The sequence below is a fragment of the Theropithecus gelada genome, chromosome 6, assembly GCF_003255815.1.
Source record: "Theropithecus gelada isolate Dixy chromosome 6, Tgel_1.0, whole genome shotgun sequence".
In the NCBI taxonomy this organism is placed as follows: Eukaryota; Metazoa; Chordata; class Mammalia; order Primates; family Cercopithecidae; genus Theropithecus; species Theropithecus gelada.
In genome coordinates, this window is record NC_037673.1 from 1,107,288 (window position 1) to 1,130,212 (window position 22,925).

At 56.5% G+C, this 22,925-nt stretch overlaps 1 protein-coding gene across 1 annotated transcript in view; it reads right to left on the minus strand.

Moving 5' to 3' along the window:
- Positions 1-22,925, minus strand: part of LPCAT1 (lysophosphatidylcholine acyltransferase 1) — a 62,220-nt gene that overhangs the window by 33,691 nt on the left and 5,604 nt on the right. Inside the window, exon 2 of the mRNA XM_025387630.1 lies at positions 6,402-6,544. Coding sequence (XP_025243415.1) covers positions 6,402-6,544 — 143 coding nt within the window. The remainder of the gene's footprint in view (positions 1-6,401; positions 6,545-22,925) is intronic.

Below are 22,925 nucleotides of genomic sequence, written 5' to 3' on the forward strand. Positions count from 1 at the left end.
CGCTGTGTGGCAGTCACGGCCACGCGACAGGCAGTGCTAAAACAGCATGAGACTCCCGAACACAGACAGCACAAGCCCCAGGCCAGAAGACCTCGGACCTTCATGTTAGCAACTTATTTACCAGCATCCCATCATTTTGAAATGGGAAAAACATTAAAACCCCTAAAATGCATATCGAAATATGGAGGGGCTCAGAGCTGGCAGCGGAAGCTGAGACCTGCGTGCGAATGTCCCCACCTCATCTCCACAGGAAGCCCAGGGTTCCCAGAACCAGGCGTTGTGTTATTACAGTGAGCTGTTTCTGGAAGAAATTAGATGGCCAATAAATTTGGAAAATAAAGTAAAAATCAGCCTAGGTTAACTGAATTCGTGTATCCTCGATCTCTTTTTAAAATAGATACAAATTTAGCCTTTTAAATGTGTGTATTCACTTTCATATGAGGTTACAGATGAGGCTGTTATTCCACACGTCAGGGAATTGACAGGCAGCAGACAGCCATGGTGTGTGAGAAGCCACAGGCCACACACACCTTAGTCCACGAGAAGCCACAGGCCACGCACACCTTAGTCCACGAGAAGCCACAGGCCACGCACACCTTAGTCCACAGAGAACATGGTTCACCCTCGTGAAAAGCCACGTCTCACTCGGCCACTGGGTTAAGTGGGGATCACACTGGGTAAAACCACGGCACAGAGAAGCAAGAGCCTGAAGCCTTACTGGATTCACATTCCCCTGGGATGGAGGAACCTCTCAGAAGACTTCCAGACAGGGGTCCCCATGGATCTGAGCCAAGGCGGTCGCTAGGAGAGCACGGAGCCTCTCGCGGGGCCACCCTGGAACGGCCTTTGTGTATGCGGATGATAAACAATGGTGTAGTTACGTAAGGAGACGCTGGGGACCAACCCAGGATGCTGCTTTTCTAAAGGAGAGGGATTACACAGGCTTGCACTTTTCCACCACCTGTTCAGTTGAACATTTAAAAATGTACTTTTCTGGCTAGGCACGGTGGCTCATGCCTGTAATCACAGCACTTTGGGGAGGCCAAGATGGGTGGATCACCTCAGGTCAGGAGTTCAAGACCAGCCTGGCCAACATGGTGAAACCCTGTCTCTACTAAAAATACAAAAATTAGCTGGGCATGGTGGTGGGCATCTGTAATCCCAGCCACTCAGGAGGCTGAGGCAGGAGAATTGCTTGAACCCAAGGGGCGGAGGTTGCAGTGAGCCGAGATTGCACCACTGCACTCCAGCCTGGGCAACAGAGTGAGACTCCATCTCAAGAAAACTAAACTAAACTAAAAAATAAAGATGTACTCTTATGTACGCATTTATTTTCCACAAAAAAAAAAAAATACAAAAACAAAAGCCAATAGACAGCAATTGATGCCTAAGATGGAAGAAACAAGGCAGCAGGAGAAGGAGAAGTGAGGCTGCAGAGGAGGCTGCGGCAGGCACAGGAGCCGGTTCCGGGCAGGGTCAGCTGCAGAGGAGGCTGCGGCAGGCACAGGAGCCGGTTCCGGGCAGGGTCAGGGGCAGGAGAGGACAGCAGAGAAAAAGGGATCCAAACCTGGGCAGCCCTTGGAGGAACACACCTGCCAGCCCCCAGATCGAATTGCAGGGTCAGACCGTGCTCAGGGGAAATGTACTGGGTGTCAGGGAAGGGAAAAACAGCCTCTGCTCGTCTCTAAAGATCTTGGAGGACTTTTATACCTAAACCATCCACGTGTGAAAACCCGGACTGCTGGTGCAGATGACGGCCTTAGAGAAAAGCTCCACTCGCTGTGAGGTGGGGGACCCAGGACCCACTCACCCCAAGGCAAAGGCAGCCAGCGCAAGCCCAAGGTGCTCAGGTGCCTGGGCAGCCCGTTCCCAGGCGAGTGTGAATCAGGAGACGGATCTATCTGCACACACAGGAGCGGGGATCTCCATCAGCACCCCCGGGAAATCCACTCCGTCCTACCGTCCTCACACAGACGACACCCAAGAATCCTGAGACGTGTGAGCAGAGCGGCTGCATGGCAGAGAAGCAGAGGCCTGACCCCAAGGAGACAGAAAGGGTGGGCATCAGAAGAGGGGTGCAAAACATCCACCATCGCCAAGAGAGTCAGGAAGAACGGGGTGCTCTGAGGGGCATCAAGGAACAAGAAAACACTCTCAGAAACCAAGACTCTCACTGGGGAGACAGCAACTCACCGGAAAGCCTGGGAAATGAGGAGGAGGAAATCTCCAGAACATGCAGGGGGAAAAGGAGAAAGACCGCTGAGGCCTTCATCCCCTCAACCCAGCCGGCGTGTGGAGGTGGGCGGGGGAGGCCCACACAGCCAAGCGTGAGGGGCATGCGCAGGCCGCGGCTCTGCAGGTTCCAAATGTTCTGCTGCGACCGGAGGCAAGAGGCGGAGAGGGTGCTGGAGAGGACCTGTACACTTGTACACAACCTGACTGCTGGCTACAGTGCTGGTAGGGCGGGGCAAGGGAAGGGGCCCTGGGGCCATGTCTGGCAGGGCCTCAAGGAGCCAAGTCTGGTGCTGCATGTGGACCGGCCTAGCTGGGTCAGGGACAGCCCCTGGGCAGCTGGTGGGGGAGCTGTGTTGGGCTGCAGGTGTGGAGGGGCAGTCCCAGGCTGAGACGCAGGTGGCAGGAGCTGCTGGCTTCTGAGAGACTAGATAAAGTGGACCGACGCTCAAGTTCAAGCTCCAACCTCTAGGCCAACGTACGCGGAGTACCTAGAGTCATCACGGGGATGGCATCCCCAAACTTGGGAACGGACATTCCCACACAGAGCATTCAGGAAAGGGCACCATCATCTGAACTGTCCAGTCAGCCAAGGGACAGCCCCTGGAGGGCCTGGCCCAGCTCAGGACTTGGCCAGCGGTCAAGGATCCAGCCCCAGATGGTCGGGTTTTGCAAAACGATGCTACGGTTTTTACAACACTGTGTGTTTTGAAAGTAACTTAAAATAGTGCCTTTCGCGAAACTGTGTCATTCTTTCACTGAAAGCCTAAGATTTTTATTTTAGGAAGGTTTGAATGACACTAACTTACATTCAGCAAAAATGCTTTAATTCAACATCAATCTATTCAAAACTGCAGAGCAGAGCATAACGTGAGCCAACTGAAGTCCCCACCGACTACGTAATTATTATTCAGCGGTACACTCTGAATATGCTACTTCAAATCCAGCTTTCTCCTGATCCCCTGCGTCCCTAACTACGGTGCTTTTGTGACTAGGTTTCCCTTTGGGGAGTTCAGAATTCAGGGTTTGTTCTCTCTTCTGTTTCCCTTCAAGCACCAAGCCAAGCCCAGGACTGTGCACCAAAGAGCTTTCATCGGTGCTGCTGAAGGAGACGCCAGGAGCTCCAGGGGTGGGATTCAATGCCAGGCAGCACGGGCAGCTTGAGTGCCCACGAGCATCCGTGCATACTCTCTGACATGCACACACGTTCACCTGCACACACACAGGCACACATTCACACACATACGCACACGTCGCTCTCATATATGCTCATACACACATGCACACACACTCATACATATGTACACACATATACTCTCATACACATATGTACACATATGCATATGTGGACACCTGTACACATGTACGCTGCACATATACACACATACACACATGTACACAGTCACAACACTCATACACACGTACATGCCATCATACACGTACATGTGCACGATACATAGACATCCATCCATACACATATATATGCACTCACATGTACACACATGCAATACACACATGTACACAGCACACACATATACACACTCTCATACACACGCATACTTGCACCGGCTGCTCTCATACACACATGCAACCACACACCTATGCACATGTACCTACTCTCGTGCAGGCACATACACACGTATGCACACTGACATGCACATATGTACACACATACACACACGTGTGCACTCTCACATACACCCTCTCTGCACACATACACAGAATGATATACAGTGAGCCTCCACAGACCCAGATGCCCAAAGATCTCATGAAGCAGAGGTGACAGGAATCCCAGCGTGTCACTGTCATGGTACACTGTACATGTGCACGAGATGTACACAGGAAAGCGTCTCTGAAGTAGAATAAGAGTCCGTCATGGTCCATTTACCGCCTGATGAAGCCAAGTCAATTATTCATAGATAAGAAAAGCCACCAGGGTCAGTACGGGGAAATGGAAAATTGCCCCAAGCCGTCTATTTTTGAAAAGTGGAGCCTGTGCTTGCACTGGGCTGCTGCCTCCCGAGATAGAACAGAGGAGGCGGGGAGCTCAGCCCAACAAGGACACAGGGGTAAAGAGAAAGGGTGCCAGAAAAGCATCATGAAGCCACTGCGACCCACAGCAGCACACTCAGCCAGGTCACCTGCAGCTTAACACCACAGAACCCCCACTTTCTAGCTGTGGCTTCTCAACTCAGCAAAACTCAAAGCCTGACTTTGATATGGCCTTGATCTATTTTGCTTGGTTATATATTTGATACCCAATTCCTATTTTATGGTTAAAACATTTCAAAAACAAACCTCAAGATAAAGCATATTCTTCAAAGAGAATTTTAAAAATCTAGAAAGGCAAAATGAAGAACCAAAGCCAGTGATAATCCCATCGCCCTAAAGAACCCAGGCTGCCCCAGGTTACCACCACCCAGCGAGCTGCTCAACGTCCACCCGCTCAGCAGGGCCCGGAGTGAGGGGACCCCAGCGCCCAGGCCGCCCTCAACTACGACTGCACCATGTCTGCACGCAACGGGGCGGCAAACCTGGGACCCTAAGTGGCCGTCTTTCCCCTGCACCTAACTGTGTGTCTGAGTGCAGCCCTGGGTATCGAGGAGAACCGAAGCTCAGGCAGATGTCAGCTCCCGTCAGCCTCTTGGCCATGAACACTTTGGTGCACATACAGCTCACAGATCAGACACCTTCCAGAGAAAGGAGGGGCCTGGGCATGTCCACTACACCTGTTGGCGGCCAGGCAGTGAATGCATTAGGCTCTACGGCCACATGGCCTCTGTCCCAACCACCTGGCCTGGCTCCCCACCAATGCAGCCTGAACATCACGCAGGCGAGTGGGCGTGCCCGTGCTCTGGTAAAACTTTATTTACAGTCAGGCAGCAGCCTCCCGTTAACTACTAATAATCCTCTTTCTGAATAAAAGATTCTGGGAGCCCCTTCAGGACGATGAGAGACGTTAACAACACATGGAAGGGTTGTCAGAGCTATGGTTATAGGACATGAGTGATAACTTCTAAGACACTGAAAATATTTATCAAAATATTTATGATATCTCAACATTTTCATTTGCTAATGGCAGATACTTTTAGGAATTTAAATGAAACAAGAAAATATTGTGATTTAATTTTTTGTGGTCTGTTTTGGATCTTTAGTTTAGATGTACTCCTCATCGGGTAGCTGTGCTTTATTTATATTCTGTGCTTAAAAGCAGGAAGAGTTTAGGTCCACAAAGCAAGGGGAAGACGGCCCTGGAGGGGCGGTGCCAGCAGGCAGCAGGCCAGGCCAGTGTTGGCTGACATGCAGGCTCGGAGGGTGGGGAGGGCCGGGGCCTCCTGTCCAAAGGCAGGGCTGGGGCCTGGCTCCCGCCAGTTGCTGGCCCTGGGGAGCAGTTTCTGCTTTTCCAAGCCTGGCCGGAAATGGGGATTCTGATGTCAAGTCACTGGACCTTTATGATGCGGCAACCTGTTCCCACTTAGCCCACTTTTAATAAGACCAGGTTGGCAGGAGATGCCACGGCGGCCACCTGCCTCCTGAGCAGCCGTTCCCCTCACTGCTGCTGCTCTTACACCTGGAAGACGGCCCCTCCCGGGCCCACAGCAACCGTACCAGGTCCAGCTGCCTCTGCATGGGGGCCACTCAGGTGGGGACCTTCCTAGGCAGGAGGCCTATGTCACCGTGGTACCCTGTCAGTGCAGCCCAAGAGGTCGTCCACTCACAGCCTGAGGGTCTGGGGGAGGTCACTATGGACAGGGCCAGAGCTGAGGGCCTGAGGTGGGAGGGGTAAGGGGGCTGGAGTCACAAAGCCAGTAGAGGGTGTCCAGAAGCCTGACTTCCATCAGCAACAGGGAGCCCCGGCAGGTTCCAGAGCAGAGAAGGCCACGGTGTAGGCGGATCTCTGTGCTCAAGGATTGAAACAGTGGCCACATGTCCTGCAGAGCACTGGAAAATGAAGCCTCAGAGCAGGACTGTGGCGGAGGCGTGGAAGAAGGAGGCAGCAGGGAGGTGGCCGAGTCCCCACTGGGAGGTGGCAGCCCTGGTGGATGCTGGGCTCGGAAGGGAAGGACGGATGGGCTAGGGTGGAGAGACAACCCCACTGGGAGAATGGGTTCCCACTGTTTGGCCGCGTGACCCCCTCACAAGGAGAGCACAGCACATGCTCAACTTACTTCCTCCACAGGGCCAGGGGCTGCTCGGGTTCCTTCTCCGCAGAGCCCAGGGATGCGACAAGTGCGAGGGGCCAGGCCAGCAGCATCATGGCGGCGGCAACCAGGAGGCGGACCGGGAAGAGCGTCAGTGTCATGAGGGCCACCTGCGGACAGAGGGGGGCGTTATCCAGAGAATCCATATGGGACACCAGGCAGCTCCCCACCCGGCGGAGGTCAGCCCAGGGGGACAGCGCACCCCGCAGAGTGGAGAACTGGGGAGGGGCTACAGCCGGCACACAGCTGACCAAGGCTGACCAGCACTGACTAAGGCTGACAAAGGCTGACCGGTGCTGACCAGTGCTGACCAAGGCTAACCAACACTGACCAGCACTGACCAAGGCTGACCGGTGCTGACCAGTGCTGACCAAGGCTAACCAACACTGACCAGCGCTGACCAAGGCTGACCAGCTGACCAAGGCTGACCGGTGCTGACCAGCGCTGACCAAGACTGACCAAGGCTGACTGGTGCTGACCAGCCCTGACCACGGCTGACCTACAGTGACTGGCACTGACCGGCACTGACCAAGGCTGGCTGGTGCTGATGCTGACCAGCCCTCACCATGGCTGTGGACACTGACCAGTGCTGACTGGCACGCTCCACGCCCACTGCCGGCTTCCTACCTCCTTACTGGAGCCGCCAAGCGAGTGGCTTGGAAACAACACAGTGGAGCTTCTCCTGCAAATTCAAGGGCCACTCTGACCCACGGGACACATCCCCAGGCAGCTCCGCCCCCCAGGACACAGCCCCCAGCCCCCCAGGCCTCACTCAGCAGTTTCCCCCGAAATCGTTTATGTGGGCATGAGAATGCACACGCCACCCTAGGCAGTGTTGGTGATGTGGGGAGGTAGCTGGTCCAAGGTTGGACCTTGGACCACAGAGAAGGCGGCAGAATGAAGCTGTGACTTTCCAGCCAATGGAAGACCCGGCGCAGGAGAGTGGACTGGCAGGAGGGCAGGGGTGCAGGTCAATATGGGGGCTCAGGAAGGCCCCCCATGCCTAGGGCAGGCTCCCACGCCAGGGCAGGCCCCCACGCCAGGGCAGGCCAAGGCTGCAAGATCCCAGGCAGCCCAGGGTCTGAGGATGGAGGTCCCTCTGGGTGGCGGGCAGGACTCCATGCAGAGGGGCCGGAGGCTTTGGGTGAGGGGAAACACCAGTCCTGAGGTGCAGGTTTTGTGCACAGAGACAGAAAAGACCCAGGAGACACAGATTGCAGTCGGCTCCCAAGCAGCAGCCATCCCTAATTTCTGATGCCTGTCATGGGAGCGCTCCCACTCTGTTTCCTTGGTTTGTCCCTAGATTCTTTTGGGTTCTCAACAAAGACCCAACATAGTCCAAGAGAAACATGTCGGCCACATGCGTCATTTTAAATTTTCAAGGGGCCACATTTAAAGAGAATGACAGGCCGGGCGCGGTGGCTCAAGCCTGTAATCCCAGCACTTTGGGAGGCCGAGACGGGCGGATCACGAGGTCAGGAGATCGAGACCATCCTGGCTAACACAGTGAAACCCCGTCTCTACTAAAAAATACAAAAAACTAGCCGGGCAACGTGGCGGGCGCCTGTAGTCCCAGCTACTCGGGAGGCTGAGGCAGGAGAATGGCGTGAACCCGGGAGGCGGAGCTTGCAGTGAGCTGAGATCCGGCCACTGCACTCCAGCCTGGGTGACAGAGCGAGACTCCGTCTCAAAAAAAAATAAAATAAAAAAAAATAAAGAGAATGACAATTTAATATATAGTTCATTTTGCCCGATATATCTGAAATATCATTTCAACACGTACTCAACATAGAAGTTGCTACTGGCTAGTGTGCATTTTCTCACGCTGTCTTGGATGTGCAGTGTGCATTTCACTCTCATGGCTTCACGCCACCCGTGTCTCCACCCTGTCAGGGTCCAGCGGTCAGGTCAGCCTGTCGGGTACGCAGATCTAGACGATGTTTGGTTTGCGAGAGGTGGCGACCTCGAATGTGCCCCTCCTTCCCCCGCTTCCGGGGGCTCCTCGTCACCCCAGCGGAGTCCCCATTTCAGCATGGCCCTCGCTGCGCCAAGCAACCACAAACCTGTTACCCCGCCACTGGGGACGCCTGTCACTGTTCCACGTCGTGTTATGTTACTGGCGTTCAGCAAACGTTCTTTACTGCCGAGAAACCTTCCCAGGCCTCGTCCTCCACAAGCTTTGTCTTGCTTTAAATCATGAGTGGGTGCTGAGCATTATCAGAGGGTCTTTCCTGCATCTGTGGGGGCAGCCACGTGCTGTTTCCCACTTTAATCCGCCACTGTGATGCTTCACGGCCACAGTCTCTCTAACACTAAAAGCCAGCTTCAGTACTGTGCCACTACCTGTGAGGACTGTTTTTTAAAAGGAATTGCTAGGTCTGTTGGGTAACAGGTGCTTGGGACTGTCACCACCTGTTGAGTAAGACGCGCCTGTCACTTCCTCCCGGCGGCTTCCTCATGCGGTCGCTCTACGAAACCAGCGTGCGGCCATGCCTGCTGGCAGCTCCTGACCGCTGCCTCACTGTTTCCAACCCTACTGCCTAAAAGTCCCTCTTTTTCCTTGGGTTGACCTCACTATTTTTGTCAATGAGGAAATCTCTTCCTGGAAGCTTCTGGCATATTTTCCCCTCCCACTACCAAGGTCTCCCTCCCGCTGCCTTTAAGATAATTGAGTCAAGTTGCCCACCACACTCTCCTTGGGTTTACACCAAGGCTACTCTCTGGTTTCATTTCTAACGTTATCTGTGCCTGCCAAAACTTCTAAACCCACGTCGCCAGATATTTTTCTATTTTATCAATCTGCTTACAGAACCATTTCAGATTTGTTCATTCTCTCTGTTGTGACCTAATCATATTAATTTTGGCTCTTATGAGTTCCTCTTTCTTCTGCTTTGAATTTAGTCAAATGTTCTTTTCAACTTTTTGAGGGAAAAGCCCACGTCGTTATTTTCAGAAACACCTTATTTCCTGATATTCACATTTAGATCACAGCTTCCGCTAAGGACCACCTCGATTTAATCCCACAAATCTAAGGGGCAGCTTTTTCCTTTATTTGTAAAATTTAGTTTTAAATATTTCATCCATTCCCATCTACTGGTACTGTTTCATATTTTGTTGCAGTGGAGGAGAGCACAGTGGAGGAGACCGTAGCCTTGGCCTTCAGCCCGCCTGGTCCTGGGGCTCCAGGGCCACTGGCTGGGAAGAGGCCACTCCAGGGTACACAAGCCTGGCTCTGCTGTTAAAGCCGACAGCTGGGCCGGGCATGGTGGCTCACATCTGTAATCCCACAGCCTGCTTCACTCCACCTCTGGCGTTCCTGAAACAGCACTGCCGGCCAGGCCATTCCATACGGGACCCCCACTGGAAAAGGCTCTGGGGCTGGGGGAGCAGCGCCCATCCCCAAACAACACGGGGCATGAATGAGCCCTGGGTGGGGAGGCTCTGCCTGCATCCAGGGTAGTCAAGCTGCTGGTTCCTTAGCACGTGGGGTTCGCTGGGCCACCCAGTGGGGGGACACACTGTGCGACCACGTGACCCTAGGCCCATGCACCCCTGCGCCTGCTCCTGCACACATAGGGGAGACGGGGCGACCACCCAAGCCTCAACTTACGCATCCCTGCACCTGCTCCTTCGTGCACGGGTTAGACTGCATGACCACCTGACCCTCACCCCACACGTCCATGCATCCCTGCACCTGCTCCTCAGTGCCTCAGTGCGTGAACAAGTGACCCTCTGCGCCAGCTCCTTCCTGCATGGGAAAGAATACCTGACCAGGTGACCCTCCCCACCCGTCAGTGCACCTGCTCCTGTTGGCGTCCCAGAAGGCGGCGTGACCATGTGACCCTCAGCCCATGCATCCTTGCGCCTGCTCATGGTGCATCAGGGAATGCAGCCTGCGCTTCTGAGCTTAGCGGCAGCAAGGAGAGGGGCCTGTGGGCCACAATTGCAATCGCTGACCCTTGGCAAACAGGGCTGATGAGTGGAGGGTGGAGCGGGAACACGGCCAGGGAGGCGCTCCCCAGGCCTCCGGGAGATGGGGAGGGCGTGGCTCTGCTCTGCAGTGCCATGAAAACTGCTTGGAGAGGGGGCCTCTGGGAGCCCCAGGTAGGAGGAGGAGCAGTGCACCTAGTGAAGAGCCCAGGCATCTCCACCGCTCTGCCTTCACTTCACCCAGCTCTGGGCCTGTGCGCTCTTTCTCTGCCAGGCTTGGCCCGCCCACAGGAGCCCAGAGCCCTCGCCAAGGAGAACAGGGCTTGGGAGACTGCTGTGGCTCCTTCCAGAAGCTTCTATGCCCCCGCACCTTCTGCCCACCCTCCTCCACAGGCCTCACCCCTGCATCCACCCATTGGGATCCTTCCATTCCTCATGCCCCCACACCCTGGTGCAGATGGGTCTGGATGGACTCTGGCCCCCCCGGGAGACGCCAGAATGGCAGAGCTGAGAGAGAGAAGCTGGTTGGGGCAGCTGCGGCAGCCAAGCCCTCAGCACTGGCAGGGGTGGCCAAGGGAGGTGCTGGGTAGGCAAAGAAATTCTTAGAAAATCCTGGCTAGACCTGAAACTCCCAGAACAATGGCCCTCTAAGGAAACGGGCCTGGCCGTGCGGTCTCCCAGGCAGCGTCGCTGGAGACTCAGGTCACTAAAGTGGAGGCACTGGGCACAGCTATTCCTTCCTGAGGCAGCTCTACAGTGTCCACAGAGAGCAGGAGTGCGTTTTCAGACCTGAAGCCACAGGGACACATGGCAGAGAGGGCAGGTGTCTGTTCTCCTCACCTAAGCAAGGGCCAGCACCCTGGCTCAGAGGCTCCCACAGAAGCTCCCTTGGCACCTTCACCAGAGGCAGCAGGGGCAGCGTGCGGCCCAAGACATCACTGCAAGTCACGGACAGGGATAAGCAGGCTGTCTCATGGACAAGGCGGGCAGCCGTGGGGAGCCGGAGCAGCCTCCAGGCAGTGTGGCCAGAGGCTGGATGCGGGGAGGCAGAGGAACTCAGAGAGGAGAAGATGGACCACACTCCGGGTCACCACAAGTCAGGCCTCCACGCGGCAGCTAAGTGGGGAGGACACTGTGGACGCCTGCAGATGCTGAGACCTGCAACCTGGCCCTCCTAAGACAAGCTGCTGATGGCTGTGGACCGGCTGTCACCATAGGACCCTGATTACCCTGAGAAATGCCAGTTGGAGGAAGCAATATGGTCACCCTGTGTGTGAGCCATAAATGAGGGTTTATAGCATAATCCTATGAGGAACTTTGTCTGAAGTCTGAACTATTTGAAAGTTGGCTACAATAGACCAGGGCATCCAAGCAGTGACCTGCCCACATGCATGGAGAGCTTTGGTGCAGACTGCGGCCGCTAAATACCACTTCCCAGCAGAAGGCCCGGGGGTCCTCAGCCAGGCTTACTCCAGGTCACGGGTGGGAAATGCAGAAAGGAAGATGGGACAGCACGGCGCAGCCCACATCAGGGAAGCTGGCAGGGGCCTGGCGCGGAGGCTCACGCCTGCAGTTCCAGGAGCATGGTGCAGCCCAAATCGAGGAAGCTGGCAGAGGCTCATGTCCTGAGGGCTGGCTCGAGGCCTACGCAGCTCACACACACTCACGTGGCAGGGGTGCAGCAGCAGCCAACCCAGCCTGGTGCAGAAGCAGCACAGCAGACCGGTGGGAACTGACCCTCTCTGGGTCTAGATGCAACCACCAGCTTCCAGAAAACCCCAATGAAAACAAGGGGATGCAATCAATCAGAAAATGCAGAGAACTCCACAAAACACAAAACTCCACAAAACACAGCCCAAATCCATTGCAGCAAACAAGGAGGAGCTGGAGGACCCTCCTGATCCACACGCACCAGAGGCCCGAGGCAGCTCGCTCACCCCTCCACCTTGTGGGGACACAGAGGTGCCATCTATTGACCCGGGGGGGGGGCCCTTGGCAGACACCGAATCTGCTGGCATCTTGGACTTCAGCCTCCAGAAGGGTGAGAAATCCATGTCTGCTGTTTAGGAGCCACCTCGTCTGTGGTCCTTTGTGACAGCAGCCGCACCAAGCAGGGCAGGCGCAGTGGGAGTACACGTGACGCCGGCCTGACCACACACCGTCATTCTCCAGGCTGGGGGCAGGTCCCAGGCCCACCGTATTATCACTGCTTTGGTGTTCTGGGTTGAATTTTGCTCCCCTTCCCCAATTCCTGTTGATGTTCTGACCCCCAGGACTCCAGAGCGTGACTGTATCTGGAGATGGGGCCTTTACAGAGGTGATGAAGGTGGACTGAGGTCATCTGGGGGCCCTGAGCCAATCTGCCTGGTGTCCTTATAAGAGGAGATGAGGACACAGACACCCACAGAGGGACGGCCCTGTGAGGACGCAGGGAGAAGGCGCCGTCTGCAAGCCCAGGAGAGGCCTCAGGAGGAACCAGCCCTGCTGCACCTCTGTCTCGGACTCCAGCCTCCAGGATGGTGAGAGAACAATGTCTGTGGTTTAAGCCCCGTCTGAGGCATTTTATTAGGGAAGCCTGAGCTGAGAAAGACATTTGACCTATGTTTGAAATTTCCCATGACAAAAAGTATAAAAGTGATGACTCTTGGTTTAAATGTAAACAAGGCCATCCTAATGTTGGCCTGGAACTCTCTGGAAGTCTCTGAGTGAAGGCACCGGTGGTCACAATGCCCAGGCCCAGGCTCTCTGATGTCAGGCAGCTGGCAAACCCCTCCCTCATCTCTGCCAAGGCCACCAGGGCCAAAAGCAGCCCCAGGCCCCAGCATTGCCCGGTGTTTCACAATCACTGCTGAACCCAAAGACACGAAGGTCTCCAGAGAACATGTGGTCCCTCTCGTGTGCACTCACACCATCGTGGTGCCTGGCAGGGGAGCTGGTGAGGCACACCAGGTGCACTCATACCATTGTGGTGCCTGGCAGGGGAGCTGGTGAGGCACACCAGGCGCACTCACACCATCGTGGTGCCCGGCAGGGGAGCTGGTGAGGCACACCAGGCGCACTCACACCATCGTGGTGCCTGGCAGGGGAGCTGGTGAGGCACACCAGGCGCAGTGATGCTGCGGCCCCTCGGAACCCACGTGTTGGGGATGTCACACTGCAGTGCCCCAGTCAGTGAGGGGCTCCAATGCACCTGCAACAAGGCAGGGGTGGAGGGGAGTCTGCCCGAATGACAGGGCCCGGAGACTCGAAGGACGCGGGGCTGCATCACCCCGCACAGGCGGCCGCAGAAGATGCTCAGTGCCAGCCACTCCCTGGCTCTACGGTTAGCGCAGTGGAGGCAGCTCACAGGAATCCTCCCTCCTGAAGGTGCATCCCGACACTGCTGCTTTAATTCTGGAGAAAAAATTATCCCGATTCCACAGGATATGTGACAGTGCACTTTGCAAATCCACGAAAGTACGTTCACTCCTCGCACGGTGAGAGGGCGAGAGCCAGCACACACGGGCGCCTGCTGTCCAGGGGCTGCTGCCACAGCCACATCCTGGGCCGTCTTTGCTTCTCAGACGCTTTCGATTTGTTCATAGAAACAGAGGGAGACTGTGTTCACAGGCGGAGTGTTCAGTCTACCCCATCTCCGGAGGGCACCGAAAGCACAGACCCGGAGATGCGGAGGAAAGATGCTCCTCTAGAGCGAAGCAGAAGGGAGGGGAGGCACGGGGGTGGGGGCTGCAGGCCGCTCCTGGGAGCCCTACGGGTCAGGGCTGATGCCCTTATGCCACAGCATATGACCTGGGAGTCCAGGTGCTCCACAGCCGGGGAAGGAGGGAGGTGCTCAGTGGGAACTGGGAAAGGTGGGCTCTCGGGAAGGTAAAACAAAGATTCTGGTAAAACACCTTGCTGCCAAATTCACCTGGGCTGGGCTGGACAGACTGGGAGCGCCCACCCTTCCGGGGAGCCCTGGGAGGCACTCCTATGTCCGAGAGGGCTCTGCATCCCCCTCCTTTGAGAAATTCCACCGGCTCAAAAGAGGAGGAGAGCAGGTGTGTGGAGGGCGGGCACCGGCCTCCTGTCACGACCCATCCAGGGCACCATGCTGGTGATGTCCGGGCTCAGCAGAAGACCGCCTCTTGGGGCACCTCTCTCTAGTGGGTTTTCCACCGAGAGCCCAGGTACGACCTGTGCCGCTCAGAGCAAAGTGCCTCAGAGGGGCTGGAGGGGAGGGAGGCCCTCGCTGAGGCTGGCAGCAGGCATCCCAGGAGCTGAGCACACGGGCTGGGCAATCGGGAAGGCGGCCCCAGGCTGTGGATTTCATCACTAGTGGCAACAGGGCAGGATGCTACCCAGGGTGCCATGGGGGACAGGTGAGTCAGGGGTCACCTGTGCAACAAGCACCTCGAGCCAGTCGAGGGAGAAGCTCCGAGCCACACAGGGCACCAGAGATGGATTCCGAGGTGGTTGAGTTGAGGTGAGAAGCAGCACAGGGCTGGTGCCTTGTGCCACTGGGTCAACGTTCAATGGCAACCCAAGCATCTTCGAGGCTCCCGCAGGAACCTCGCAGAAGTGTGTGACTGGGGAGTGAAGTCACACATTAGGCGGGGCCTGGGTGGGGAGAGGCACAGCACAGCGAGGGGCTGCCAGGCCCAGTGCCCACCGAGCCGGCCTCCAGGTGGCAGCACCAGGGCCCAGGGTGTCCAGAACTAGCAGGTGCCCTGACCTGTGGGCTCCCCCACCCCTGAGGACACTGCAGGCCAGGGCACGATGCGGCCCAGGGCACAGAGGCATCGTTATCGTGGCCACCCTCAGATGCTGAGGGGACGCACCAGAGGCCCGGAGGCCCCAGCCTGCACCCCAGTCCAGAAACCCAGAGCAGTGGGTGGCAGCCAGCCAGAGCTGCTCATGGACAGTGCCAAACAGAAGGAAAGGCCGGTGAGACCCAAAGACGCGGTTTAAGGAACAATACAACACATTAATAGCCAGCCCCAAAACCAGTTAACTCCACACCCAGAATGGAGTGCACACGACACGCTAGATTTTGCTGAGCGAGATGTAGAGATGGGGAAGGCCAGGCCACACTTCACTTCCTGCACCACCCAGAGGGTCACCTCACTTGCCAAGGGAAAGGCAGAGAAAATCCTGCCAGGGGATGTGGCCGTGTGCCCCAGGAGCCTGTCCAACCCCAGAGAGCAAAAACACCCACCCACTGTGGGAGCCTTGTACAAGTGGGGAAATTGAGGCCAGAGGGGGACAGCAGGGCAGCCTTCCCAGGTGGCCGGCAGGTCAGCACACAAGCCACAGCTGCAGGGTGGCTGGAGTCAGGGGCTGCCCTGGGGGAGATGGGTAGGTGGCAGGGGATCCACAGGCCCGGGACCCCCTCCGCTCTGTGCACTCTCATGCCCTTGGGTGGTGGCCAATACCATCACATTGATGCCCTCAAGCTGCTACTCAGCCCCCTCCAGTGTGCAGGGCCCGCAGGCAACCTACCATCCCACCAGCCTACCCGGGGCCCGCTCCAGCCTTCCCTTCTCAGGGCACCGCCATTCCTACGGCCCACTTTCTCTCTCACCAACTCCTGTTGGTACCCCCTGCAAAATGAACCCAGCACCCACTCCCTCAGACAGCTTCCTAGCCTTCTGCAACTGGGACCACTAAGGACGGCTGGCTCTCCTGCAGGGGAGAGGGGGCCCAAACCTTCATCGACCCCTATCCAGCAGGGCAGCTGGAGAACAGTGCAGTCCCACTGGGGAGGCCAGGGCTCCTCGGGAAGCGAAGGAACGGCAGCTTCTGGGGCTGTGCAGTCCTTGAAGGCCACCCCGGGGGCCTGGCCTCAGTCATCTCCAGATCCTCCCAAGTCCTCAGGGGGCACAGGCTTCCCGAAGCAGATTAAAGAGGCGAGAGGCAGAAACTGGAAGACCTCCAGGCTGGTGGGGGTGGGCAGGACCCACTGCTCAGGGAGCAATCTTGGTTGCTCTGGTTGTTACTTAGGAATTAATAGAAAGCAAGCATTTGTAACCTGATTTAGAGGAGACACAATGCCCAAAAACCGGGAACGAGCGAAGGACTCTGGGTGGTGTGAGGCCCCACACGGCCTTCACAGACTTTCAGCAGACCCACCTGGGAGCACTTCAGATCCGAGGGCCACCCCCGACACGCGCAGGAGGAAAAAGGTACGTCTAATTTTACTTTGCTTTCTCCTTTTAGAGAAAGAACAACTTTTGAAAGCACAGCAGTTCTCTGAGGCCTCCCGTCGGACGGAGCTGGCACTTCCACCAGCAACCACCACCAGCCCGCCCTCGGCACCTGAGAGCTGGCGGGAGCTTCGGGAATCACCCACTCCCGTCCAGCACCCACAGACACACCCCGAGCAAGGCAGCGACAGGAAACGCCCTCCGCTTCTGTCTCCCCAGCCACCAAAACACCTTTATTCATGTAACGTGCCTTCTGGTCCAAACCAAACGCTGCATTCAAATACGGAATCAGCGGTCACGCCCACAATCAATTCTCATAGTTACGACGCCGAACGCAGACGCGAAACGTGAGAAACTGGCATCGCGAACCACTGCTGTGGGCTCTCTCTCCACACACAACCGCTCTTAGCTTTGCAGGTACGGCCCACACCCCAGGCGCTGCAGACCCCAGGTGAGACCTGCAGGAGGCGGGAAGGGCTGCCAGGAGCACAGGCCACATCACGGGGACAGTTTCATCGGGAGGAATATTTGATGTTTAGCGGGTATTCCCATTTCTGTTTGCGTCATTTGCTCATTTGTATAAATGTATATACATCTTTTGCCAAATTTATGTTGGGTTTCTTTTCTTTTTCTCACCCCTGTGAACACCCATTGTCTCCTTGACCTTAAATTTCGGTGAGGTCGCACTCTGGAGCTTTTCACTCCCACCCCGTGCGACTACAGGAGGATCTGCGCCTCCCCGCAGGAACCCCTCTCCCCCAGAACCCATGCTGACTGCTATTTATAAAGCTGTTTCTTCTTCGCTCTCCCACTCAAATCTAAAATTAAATATAGCTTTTCTAAAACTGAACTATTTTTCCTTTCAAAGCCTCAACCAGCCACACCGCCTCCTGCCACTGTCATCTCTACTCCACCGTCCTCACCAGAATCCTCGGCACGTCGCCTACCCAAGGCTCTCGCCTGCGAGATGACAATGTGTTCAGTGATTCCCTCTGAATTTGCAAATCGGTCCTGCAGTCCCACAGCACAGCGGTTCCCCTAGACCACTCTATTTACCATTTTCAACCCACTCCAGTCCATGGGTGTCTTACGAGGATGCTGCAGTGTTGAATGGGATCAAAGCCAGTCTGGTCTTGGCCATGCCCTAAACCATGACACCCTGTGACTGGGGAACCCCCATCAACACCCAACCAGCTCCCCTGCGAGCCAGCTTCCGGGATACAGGGAAAGCCCCGGGACCGCTGGCACCAGCTGCGTATGGCCCACGCCTTCACCTGGAGTCTTCCTCCCGTCAGGGGGCTCTGCTGTCTGGACTAAGGGCTCCCTGAAGCCTTGGCACACACCCATGATGCCAGCACAGGGCACAGTGCTCACGCCCTGGTGCTGTTGGTAAGTAACTAGTAAAAAGGTGTGTGAAAGAAAACACGTTTACTCATTCTACAGACACTTCCTGAGCACCTGCGATGTGCACTCTGGACAAACGGTGTCCAGGTACAGGGAGAACGAGACCGACAGAGACCGCAGCACCGCCTGGCTCAGACGGCACGTGCAGGCGTCCAGGTGTGGGCCTGTGGGAAAAGGGCGTGGGGTGGGGGTGCAAGCTCATCTAAGAAATCAGGAGTAGAGAGTGCAGAGTCCCATGGAGGAAGGGCCCAGGCAGGGTGGTTATGTGAGCATCACAGCCGATGCCCCAGTTCCTGCTTCAAGATGACCGATGGCAGGCAGGTGCCGGAGCCGCTCCTCTGGTCCCCAGGCTGGCCTCCCGGTCCTGCCCACATGCTCTCCTGGACAGTCCTCATGCCTCCTCACCCGCAAAGCTCTGCACAAATCCCCCTTCCCTGAAGTTTTTGGGACTCCCAGCCAAAGTTCTGTCCCTCTGGTCCCTACATATGAGGTCCCCCATGTCCAACCTGCAGTCCCACACTCTAGAGGTGAGATTCCACCATAATCCAGGCTGCAGGCTGGGAGGCCCTTCCATCGCTGCCTGGTCACCCCGAGGACTCAGCTCCTACAGGGCCTGGCTCACAGCAGCTGCTCGCAAGAAGAACACAGGAGGAAAGGGAGCAGAAACTCTGAGAGGTGTAAGCTTCTGGGCTGCACACGTTCCACTGTGGGAACAGGCTAAGCTCCAAAAGCAGAAACTGGCTGCAGATTCCTATTTGGAGGCTGCACGGACTCGGTTACACTTGACCTATTTCCACAGGCTCTCACCCGTGGGGCAGGACACCTGTGATTACATTTCCTTGGAAGGCAGCTTTCAAGGTATCAAGCTCCCACGTGCAGAAATGGGCCCTGGAGGCGGGAGCCCCAGGAGCAGTGGAGAAGCTCCAATGAGAACGGGGCCAGAAGGGCAGCCCAAGAGCAGGAACTCCACCACCAGCAGCTGGGGAGAGGCTGGAGATGCCAGGGCCCTCCTGGGAGGTACCAGCTTTGTCCTCGAGGCCAAGGGGAGGAGAAGCACAGGAGATGCTGAGGACAAGGGGCCTGGCACAGGCCAGGCACAGGGAGGGCCCAGCCTCATCTGCCCATTGAGCGATATCCAAAAACAACAGGGTCAAAATGCCAGCACTGCAGCCACAGCAGCACGAGGGGCTATCGCAGGTGCACGGGTCTCACTGCTTCACAAAGCAGAGCCATGCCAAGCACTCGCTGTGAAAGGCAGCCTATTTCTTAAGTACTGTTCCTTCAACAGGTCATTCCTGAGCCCCAGCCTGTGTCCCAGGACACTGGGGGTCTGCTCCACACTGGGGGACTCAAAGTCCAGACGGGGCCCACAGGTGGTAAGGTGAACCAAAGGCCCACACCCTGACTCCCAAGGTGCACATTTTGCACATTTTAATTCCGAGATTGGGAAAGGATCTTACAACACGGCCAGGCCGAGGTTTGCAGCAGCATTTCGCTCTGTTGGTATCCGAGGACCTCGGGGGCTGGGGACCATGGGGGTGCTGCAGATAGTGACACATCGTGGGGGGCTCAGGAGAAGCAGGCTCCTGGGACCATTCCAACAAAAAGGTCCACCTGCGTGCTCCGCCAGGACCCCGCCTTCCATGTCCAGCCAAAACAGGACCGTCACACATACCTCAGAACTGCACCTCCCTCAGGGGACCCTTCCCCAAGGCAGCACGCTTCCCATTCAGCCCAGGCTCTGAGACAGACCCTCAGGAGCTGTGGCCCAGGGAAACGCCAATCTCCCCGGATCTCCAGCATGGCCTGAGTAAAAAGAATCCTGAAATTCAAGATCCGCGGCATTTCTAGCTGCTCACATTTGTTTAACAAACATCTCCAGATAGCCCTGATGCTTTCTGCCTGTAATGAGGCCCTCGTGGAGAGCACCTCCCAAGCCCCCTGTGGTGGGAGCCCCACCCCCAACACATCCTGCATCAGGGGATCCTGCTGCAAGAGTCCCCAGTTGCCTGGCCCATCGTACTCCGAACTGCCCACAGATATGGGGAGCCCCCCCAGCACATCCTGGCCCAAGCCCGCAAAAGCTGCAGGAGCCCCCAGCCTGCCCTGTACACCCTGCCCCACACGACCTGCAGATACAGGGACCCCCCAGAACATCTTGGCCCAACCCCCTGGCCTGCCCTGTATACCCTGCCCTGCACTATCTACAGATACTGGGACCCTCCCCCACCTCCCAGTGCCGCCCGCCCAGAACATCCTGGCCCAAGTCCCGCCCCCTTAGCTGCAGGAGCCCCCGGCCTGCCCTGTACACCCTGCTCCACACTACAGGCAGATACAGGGGGCCCCCCTGGAACATCCTGGTTCACCCCCACTTCCCCGAGTTGCAGGAGTGCCTCTGTCCCCACAATTCTGGGTCTGTGCCACCATCTCCAGGGAGCCCACCAAGCACATCCTGGCCCTGTCCCCGGCTGTGGGAGACCCTCCACCCAGGACATCCTGCTCCCCCCAGCTGCAGGGAGCCCCTGGCCCACCAGTAACATCTGTGTGGCAAGGCTGAACCCTGGTGCCGGCCAGCAGGTAGAACGGGAGTGGGCAGGGGAGTAGGCCCTGGCAAGTATGTCCACTCCTCTGAGTGCAGGGAGGGACAGAGGTGACCAGCCTGATGTGCAGCTCTGGACAGAGCGGGAGGGCTGCTGGGGGCCGGAGGCCACTGCCCGGTGGCAGTTGTGGGAGAGGCAGAAATGACCCGGATCGCTCTAAGGTGAGGGACAGGAGAGCCCACTCTTTACAGAGACCTCCCCACGGCACGGGCGCCACGTGGTCCTGGGGCCACTGACTGGGCAAAGACAACCTGGCACAGGGACAGGTCGGGTCTAGTCTGGGATGTGCTGAGCTTGGTGGACGCACGGGACCCATGAGGATGTCACAGTGATGACTCACATGGCACAGAGGTGACCATGACCCTGCCCTGATGGGGGCAATGACTTGCTGCTGCAGAAAGGTGGATCTGACCCCTGCGGGGTAGCCTAGGAGAGCAAAGGGACTTCACCCTAAGGAGCCCAGGCATTCCATGTCCGATCCACGCCTGCCCAGCCTGGTGGCATCCCCGCTGTCTGTGCTCGGACACCAGCCCTCCCCGGCTCCAGGGCCCTGGCCCTCCAGTACCTTGGCCCAGCCTTGGTTCTACCCCAAGGATTTTAAAACATTTAGAACTGGGAGACTGTTTTCTTTCTTTCCTTTTTTTTTTTTTTAAAGCTTGTATGTGGCAAATACCTTCTTTTAAGAGGAAATAACTCACTCCTCTGGCTCTAAGAGGGAAGTGTGAAATTCAAGAGTAAAATCAAGGTTTGGAAAAGGCTGCTGTCCCCAGGTACCAGCCCCACCCCGGCAGTGCCTCCCCACACAGGGGACGAGGGGATGGGGACGAGGTTGGAGGGCCACCAACCAAGCAGAGAAAAGACCGCACTGAGGGAAGCTGGGAGCTGACTGTGGTATAAGTTCAAGAATAGCCCTCACCTTTAACACACTAAGCTCACGCTGCTGGAACACGGCTGAGAAGCCAGGGATGCGCTGGCAACAAGTATCCCTCAGGGTTGCAGAAGGACGTGGGTTTCAGAGGGACAAACACTGATCACATTAGAAAATAGTGTTATTTCCAAACACAAGCCTAGCATCATGCTTTTTTCCCGGGCTCATTTTCAAAATGATTTACACCTAGACTGAAGGTTTACACTGGCAATGCTGGAAACAGTAACGGGGAATGGTAAGCATGCCCCAGCACCCACAGGAGGCCCACAGGACTCGGAGGCGATGGTGATGGCCCCTGGCCATTCTGAGAACCATGGTACTTTTGTCATGGGCCGCGTGGGGATGAGGGCCCTGGAAACAGGAAGAGGAAGGTCAGAAGGGCTCCTCCTGCGGTCTCTGTGTCAGAGGCAGGGACATGGCTTAGCAAGACGGGTGACCTCGTGGAAGCCTAGCTTGGACACTCCCAACCAGTCATGCCCAAGCAGCACAGCCCAGGGTGCCTTCTTAGACAAGAGCGGTGAGAGGGAGCCACGTTCTCCACTGCCTGGGCCCTCCCAGCACTCGAGGGCGCTCTGCCCGTGCGGGCACAGGAGGCACTGGGCATGGGCCAGACACCCAGCAAGTGTGGTAGTCGAGTCCCACACCCGGTTCCTGCAGCAGGTCTCCTGAGTGGCCACTTTTTCAGGCACAAAATTCCAACATTTTTATACGAGAAACAAATAATTCAACTGCAAAAAAATACCAATGTTAGGAAGAAATGATTTAAATGAAATGGAAGCAAGTTGTGATCGCAGCTTGACATTTTCTACAGACTACAGTTCATATAGGAACAGTGGGGACGTGTGAAATTCAAGAGTAAAATCAAGGTTTGGAAAAGGCCGCTGTTCCCAGACAGGAGCCTCCACCCCCTGCCAGTGCCTCCCCACACAGGGGATGAGGGGACAAGGGGACGAGAGGACGAGGTTGGAGGGCTCAAAAGAGCTGCATCCGGAACACTGTGAACGCAGTTGTGGGCCGCCTGCCGCCTCTTATTAAAGAAACTGGACATCAGAGAGGAAGCGTTTGCAAAGTTTGGTGACGGCTCACACAGACTAACGCACAAGTGAACCCCGCGGCTGACGGACACCTCAGGGTTCCCACCCCACTCAGAGCACAGCCCTACAGCCTCTCCTCAAGCCTACCCACTCCTGAACCTGGGTCCCACAGGGCGGGGGATGCGCCGTGGCCCCATGCATGGGATGAAGGGCTTGGGCTGGGTGACTGGCTGGACACCTTCCAGAGAAAAGGCAATGCGTGGTTTAAAGCGGGAAAAAAAAAACACAGCTGCAAAAAAAGAGAAAAATATAAGACAGAGCTGATGTCTTACCCCAGGTTTTTTGTCCCTGGCATAGTAAAAACTTAAAATGCACCTGCTGCGGCCAGCACCGACCACAGCTGTGAACAG